The sequence below is a fragment of the Gavialis gangeticus genome, unplaced genomic scaffold (assembly GCF_001723915.1).
Source record: "Gavialis gangeticus isolate Ggan-Ray unplaced genomic scaffold, GavGan_comp1, whole genome shotgun sequence".
In the NCBI taxonomy this organism is placed as follows: Eukaryota; Metazoa; Chordata; order Crocodylia; family Gavialidae; genus Gavialis; species Gavialis gangeticus.
Genome location: NW_017728993.1, coordinates 77,146,732 through 77,153,094, shown reverse-complemented (window position 1 = coordinate 77,153,094; position 6,363 = coordinate 77,146,732). Strand labels below are relative to the sequence as shown.

The window sequence follows — 6,363 nt, the reverse complement described above, 5'->3', positions numbered from 1 at the left end:
AGGCCAGCTGCACCTTGTCATGCATCCACAGATGCATCTCAAGCAGATCCAAGGAGGTGATCCTCCCCCTCTATGTGGCACTGGTCAGGCCGCAGCTAGAGTACTGCATCCAGTTCTGGGCACTGCACTTCAGGAGGGATGTGGACAACATGGAGAGGGTCCAGAGGAGGGCCACTCACATGATCAGGGGGCAGCAGGGCAGACCCTATGAGGAAAGGCTACGGGACCTGAACCTGTTCAGCCTCCACAAGAGAAGGCTGAGGGGGGATCTAGTGGCCTGTTCCAAACTAGTCAGAGGGGGTCAGCAGGCATTGGGGGAGGCCCTGTTCCCCCGAGCACTACCAGGAGTGACTAGAAATAATGGTCACAAGCTGGCAGAGGGTAGATTCAGACTAGACATCAGGAGGCGCTACTTCATGGTCAGGGCGGCTAGGATCTGGAACCAACTTCCAAGAGAATTAGTGCTGGCTCCTACCTTTTGGGTCTTTAAGACAAAGCTAGACAATCACCCTGCTGGGGTTGTTTGACCCCAGTACTCTTTCCTGCCATGGCAGGGGGTCGGACTTGATGATCTGCTCAGGTCCCTTCCAACCCTACTAACTATGAAACTATGAAAGTTAAAACAGTTTCAGAGCAATCACAGGTTAAGGGAATAGTTCCCAAGCTTTGCGTCATGACCCCATTTGCAGTTGCAATGATAAAAAATGAGGTCAGAGTGGATGGGCAGTACAGCAGATGTGGGTTTCAGGCTCAAGGCTTCCCACCCTGCTTCTCTCCCCCTTGGGCCTCTGTAGGAGAGCTCAGTACCACTGCTGGGATCCCCACACCAGCTGCACCACCATGTACAACTCCATGCCACTACTGTTGCTGCTGCCGGGCAGGCAGGGGATGCCTAGCCATGGCAGTGCAGCTGGTGTGAGGCCCTTGGAAGTGGCACTGAGCCTCCCCACCCTCCCATGACAGGTCCTGCCCTTTGGGCTGCGGAGGCTATGGGTGGAAGGCAGCAGGAAGCATTTACCTCCTCTCAAGGGCTTCACTCTTCCTCTGCCAAGGGCTCCACTCTGCCCCTGCTACATATGTAGGGGAGGCAGCAGGGTGAGGGGAGCTGCGCTCTGTGCTTCACTCCAGCCACAGCAACTGCCACCTCCCATGGGCAGTAGCCAGGGCTCAGGAGCTGTAGGGAAATGGGTGGCAGGAGGCTGTGGGCCATGGCCTTGGTTCTATAGCCCTGGCAGTTGGAAGCCTCCTACGGCAGGCTTGGGAGGGCAGGAGGCCGTGGGTTATGAGTGAGGGGCACTAACAGGGCTGGGATCATGGGGGCCGTGGGTGGAGAGGGAGGGACACCAGTAGGGCCAAGGGGATGTGGGTGGGGAGTTATTGGCACCAGCAGGGCTGGGAGGCTGTGGGTCAGGAGTGAGGGGTCATGCTGAGGAAATGGGGTCATAAATGGGGTTGTGCTGAGGAAAAGACTGGGAAGCACTGGGTAGAGGCTTAATACCAGACCTGCAGAACTGTGACTTGCCACTAGAGGGCCTAATAAGCAGGGGCATGGACAGGAGCCAGGACTCTATCCCTCCTCTAGGATGGGAGAAGAGAGGAGATGATGGCATATAGGTCAGAGGTGGAGAAACCACCATATGGCTTCCCTCAATCCACAGCCAGCAGAAGCCAGTTGGGAGCTGTGACTAGGTGGGGAGAAGCCTGTTTGAAGTGAATAGGCAGGGGGGACAAGTAAAGAGAAAGGAGTGAAAAAAAAAGAATAATAAAAAACACCAAAATCTTGCACATATTTCACTGAATTGGGATTGGGTCAAGGGGCTCTCTGCATGCTTGCCACAGTGGATCAGAGCTGGGACATAGTGAGCATCCTGCATGGGCTGAGTAAGTGCTGACAGAACCATTTCAAATGAAATGATTCAATGCAAATGAATACCATGGAGGAGGAGAAGCTGAGCCAGAGTTCAGTGGCTCACAGCTATGGGGAGAAGTAGGTGTGTGGGGAGAGAGATGGTTGCCCAACACTAAAAGCCAGTTCCCTGTGCTCATTAGTAGTTAACTGGCTTTTTAACTGATCTCTTTGTACAAGCCAATTGAATGCACAGGGGTGCTAGAGTGAGCCCCAAACTAGTAAGCTGCACTGGGGCACTAGGACTAGTCAAGGGTCCCACATCTTTGGGGCAGGAGTGGGTATTGGCTTGGGGCCAGAGCCATCCCCTGGGTGGTAGAGTTCAGGGAGGTTGAAAGTTTGCCCATGGAGCAAAGGAATATGAAGAGTGGGGAATGGTGCATCCTGGGATGCTGGAAGAATCAAAACACAACATTTTATCTCCCTGGAGCAAACTAATAATACCCTGGAATGACCTGGGCAAAAACAGATCAGAAATAACCTTCTTTTAAATTGGCATATCTTTAAAATGTTTATATGGTTTTTAGTGTGGTTAACATGCTTTAATGGATGAGTGCTACCATTTTAAGTGTTTTTATGATGGTTTAAAGGTAACCTGTAACATCACTCTTATTCTCAGCCATGAAGCCTCAGTCCTTTTTTAAGAGTATCCAAACAGACCTCCATACTACTGTAATTAAATATGTAGTTACAACACTTTCCTGGTAGGTGTGGAACCTGTTTTTTAAGTACTAAATTATATTTGGGGCAGAGATCTGAAGACAGGTCTCCCACTTCTCACAAGAGGGCCCTAACCACCAACTACTGGAGATCCTGACCTGGGTTTCTCTCAGTCTCTCCTATTAAAGTTGTTCGACCCTGTAGCAATTAACTATTAACTGGAACTGGGGCTTGAAGGTGACCCTCCAATTTTCCAGCCCTTCCCACCCAAAAATACATTACATATCAAACTGTTGGGATTACAGATTACCAGAAATACCTAGTCCTGGTTTGCTTTGATAACTGGCCCTTCAATAGGACTCCACTGGGCATCTACAGGGTCACGTCAGAGTTTATCGGGGATTTGGAGGATTTTACACATGCCTGAATGATAGACTTGCGTCCCTAATTTCCTCTACTGTCGACTCCTTGATGTTAACAAAAATGAGTAATATTTTCTCTTATTGCCTTAAGTCATAGTAACATTACAATGCATTATGGAGTCTTGTGAATTTTTTGTATTGAAGAATAGCTACCATATCGGCATTATAACTTTAAAGAGACAAATTAAGAAAAAATATCAAGTGGGATGGCTTTAAGTTAATGTGGTTTAAAATATGTTGGTTGTAAAATATGTCACCTCCTCCTTTGTAACTGGTCACAAGTTCATCCCTTGGTAAGCGTGAGGTAACTTACCTTGCAGTGGTCACTTCTACACACGCAATTATGGCACATTAATAAACTGTGGAGCATATTTTTCTGGAGTTTATTGCTCCTATGCACACTATTTGAATGTTCACCCAAGAGCAATTAACTCTGGAGCAATATGCTTCACAGTTTATTCATACTCAGCATGTGCAGCCAGGTTAAAGCAGACCCAGCTGGCAGGGGACTGGCAGGCGGGGGAAAAAAAATCAGTCTGCCAGCCCAGGGCTGTTCCCCCTGGCTCAATATGCTGCAGAGGGGCTGGCTGGGGCATGAAGGAGCTTCAGTATGGGGGCCAGCAGGCAGCCTCCACACTGAATCACCCTTATGTCCCAGCCAGCCCCTTCAGCATCTACATATATGCTGCTGCAGAGTTTTTACTTCACAGTAGGATAGTTCTTGTTAATACTCTAGGCTAATAGGGGTACATCTGTAGATGATGAAACTGTGCAACTAACTGGTCACCTTCACAGTAAATTTCTTGTGTAGCTGTGTCCAGTAACAGTGGAATAAGCTACTTCATACTGACAGAATTGAAGCATGTAGTCAGGCAGGCAGGTAGCTGCCACAGAGTAGCTATCATGCTGTAAATCCATTACCTTGTTTTACCCTTTTAATGCAGACCCTAAGAACAACATTAAGGGATTATACCATCCTAGATCTTGTTGAATAGTAGCTTACACCATGAGTATTCATACTGAAACTAGACAGACTGCATATTAAGTAAGGTACAACTGCAATGTAAGTAAAGGCATCTGTTTGTTCCTAAACAGTTTCTGGCAGACTAGCTACTAGTCAGCTTGACAAAGGATTAAGTATTGCATTCCATTTACCTTCACAGTGAGGCAAATCATTGCTCCACCCATCTGCCAGACACTCACGAGTGTGTCTTTGACTTAGCATCCGGTATCTTAACAAATGAAAGAAAGCAGAGTGAATAATTCTAAAACACAGAAGAATCATTACGCTGTTATCACCCAAACAGTATAAGTAATTTCCTTCTGCTCTAATACAGATTAACCCAAAATGTCCTTCTAAAAAAGAAATGATTCTTTTTCCCCAGCTTCTTCTCGGTTTTTGTTAATCTTCTTATTCATCATGGCATCTAGGAGAGGTACTAGTACAACCTCATTGGGTGTATATAATCATTTGCTGCACCTGGTCTACATTCATGCGGCTTACTTAAGCCATGTGAACATAGACTGGAAGCAGCATGTACAGGTACTCACCAGTCCCAGGAGCCACGTAGGGAAACCAGAATAAGTAACTCAGGGTACAGTAGGTGTGATTGGGTCTGCATGGTGGGTTGCATGGTGGGTTGGCTGGTCCAGGGTGGGGGCGTTGATGGGACATTGCTGGGGTGGTGAATCTGGAGGGGTGGTTGGTTGTTCCATGTGTGGGAATAGTCCATCCAGCGGTGTGGGAAGGGTAGACTTCAAAATAACCTACTCAGGGCTGGGGGGTGGAGGGCACATAGGAAGAACACAGCTCAGGTCTGGGGCAAGCATTTGGGTTTTCCCTGCACTAGGGCTGTGCTCCAAACATTTACAGGTGTTTGAGAGAGTGGTTTAACTCATTCCCAATATAAAAGTTAGTTCACTTCCTCAGGTAAACTAATTTAGATCAAGCCCACAATTTTTTTTCCCTGATTTAACTCCCCAAAATGTCTGCACAGATGGGCATTTAGTTTAATCTAACTCTAGTTATGTCAACCTAAATATAGCACCTGTGCATATCCATTGATAGAGGCCTGCTAGCTCCAGGCTTAGTAAACTGAGTAAAAGTAAGCAATGAACAGAATTACAGAACTCCTAAAAAGTTCTTATTTGAAAAATGTCTCTCTGATATTCTTCTATAACAGAAATAATGGGCTGTGGGTCAGAGGACTAATATGCTGACCTTTGAAACATTAAGTATCAGAGTGACCCAATGACTCTTTCAGCAGCATTTCATTAATGTAGAAAGTGGTTCTGGTCAGATATGATGAAGGATGGTTTGCATTTGAAAGCTTGTTTAACTCTATCCTAAGTACACAGTTGATCTAATAAAATATATATATATCACCCAAAGAAATCCTTTCCTGTTTGCATTAGTGTAGAAACAAATGATTCCAGAATGCAATGATTGCATTACAAATGATTTTTCTGGTTTACTAACTCAAGATTCATCACTGAATACACAAACATCTAGTTCTGTATCATAAATCTCCATATTAAATAAGTCAGCTGTAGCCCATTTAGTTTCAGGAAAATTAAATACGGTCCTCTTCTGAACATAAATTTGGTTGTCTCTGAGTGCATCTACATGAGATGCTAGAAGCTCACTAAACCAATTCTACTGCACATTAGCATGGCACAGTGAAACCTGCACTAATGCACAGTAGAATTAGTCTACTGCATGTTAGTATCATGCAAAAGACCTGTGCTGGTACTACTGCACAGTAGCACCAATTATAGTGCAGTTAGTACCTGTTATTACAGGTAGTAAACTTAATGTACCACAATTATGGCAGATTAGTGCAGTGTAGATGTGCCCCCGATGGACAAATAAAACAACATGATAGAGAGAATAGTGTTGATGCCTTTATGGAGCTCTAATATCTTTTTTTAATGAAGTGGATTAACTTCCAACTTTGCTTTTCATAACTATACAAAATATTAAAATGTAATCTGATTTCTACGACGAGAAGGCTTAACTAGACACTTATTCTACTTAAGTCTTATAGTCAATGTTATACTAATTTCATACTGAATATTTAAGAAAACTCACCCATCATTACATTTGTATTCAACACGAGCACCAAATACAAATTCAGTTCCTTCTGTAAGGTCAAAGGAGCCAAACGGAATGTCTCCAGGATGGCCACAGGGCTTGTCTGGAAAAAAATTGGGAAACATAGTACAGTAGTAGTACTTAACTTTTATCTAGTAATGCGAAGGGTGGTATTTTCACTGTCTGACAGAAACTTTATCTATGTAATGTAGAATATTTTGAGAAGTTTTTGGTATTCACAAAGTATTTTTGACCACAAGATGAACATGAGCCTTCAATGC

The 6,363-nt window shown here is 44.9% G+C and overlaps 1 protein-coding gene across 1 annotated transcript in view; it reads right to left on the bottom strand.

Annotated features, from left to right (window-relative positions):
- The window catches only part of CFH (complement factor H), a 104,693-nt gene that overhangs the window by 65,831 nt on the left and 32,499 nt on the right, over positions 1-6,363 (bottom strand). Inside the window, exons 3-4 of the mRNA XM_019528361.1 lie at positions 6,080-6,185; positions 4,144-4,220 (exon numbers count right to left, since the gene is read on the bottom strand). Coding sequence (XP_019383906.1) covers positions 4,144-4,220; positions 6,080-6,185 — 183 coding nt within the window. The remainder of the gene's footprint in view (positions 1-4,143; positions 4,221-6,079; positions 6,186-6,363) is intronic.